Source organism: Nanorana parkeri, unplaced genomic scaffold (assembly GCF_000935625.1).
Source record: "Nanorana parkeri isolate BGI_ZX_2015 unplaced genomic scaffold, ASM93562v1 scaffold3355, whole genome shotgun sequence".
NCBI lineage: Eukaryota > Metazoa > Chordata > Amphibia > Anura > Dicroglossidae > Nanorana > Nanorana parkeri.
Window position 1 is genome coordinate 43,815 of NW_017309623.1, and position 552 is coordinate 44,366.

Below are 552 nucleotides of genomic sequence, written 5' to 3' on the forward strand. Positions count from 1 at the left end.
TCTACATAATGAGAACATATTCAACCCAGGAGTGGTGGTAAAGATGAGTGGCATTTGGTGAATTGTCACTCCTGGCTCTTCCCTGCCGTAGTGCCAGCTCTGTCCCACTTATACTTTCTCTTTGAAGACGTGCACACAGATGCCATCCTCTGGAAAAGCAAGGAGGCAGTTTATGTTTGTGTCGCCCTTTATGCTTGGGGCAGCCTCCGGCCCTCCAGTTGTGGTGAAACTACTAATCCCATGATGCATCTGTCTGGGAGTCATGCCTACGGCTGTGACTCTTGCAATGCCTCATGTGATTTGTAGCTTCACCACAGCTGGCGGGCCGGAGGTTCCCCACCCCTGCTTTATCCAGTGTCATGTAAATGCTTGTGAGGTCTTTTTCCAGGACCATATGAAGAAAGCTAATCCTCTGCTTGATTGGATTTTGATAGTCACATCAGTCTCTTACAGAGGAGCTTACACTCTAATGCCCCCCCACACAGTCACACACTATTATTATACATGTATATAGCTCTGACATATACCGCAGTGCTGTACAGAGAACACTGA

The 552-nt window shown here is 47.6% G+C and overlaps 1 protein-coding gene across 1 annotated transcript in view; it reads left to right on the forward strand.

The window, feature by feature from the left end:
• The window catches only part of CHTOP (chromatin target of PRMT1), a 14,547-nt gene that overhangs the window by 3,825 nt on the left and 10,170 nt on the right, over positions 1-552 (forward strand). Inside the window, 1 exon segment of the mRNA XM_018574910.1 lies at positions 98-131. Within this exon segment, the coding sequence (XP_018430412.1) occupies positions 98-131 (34 nt within the window).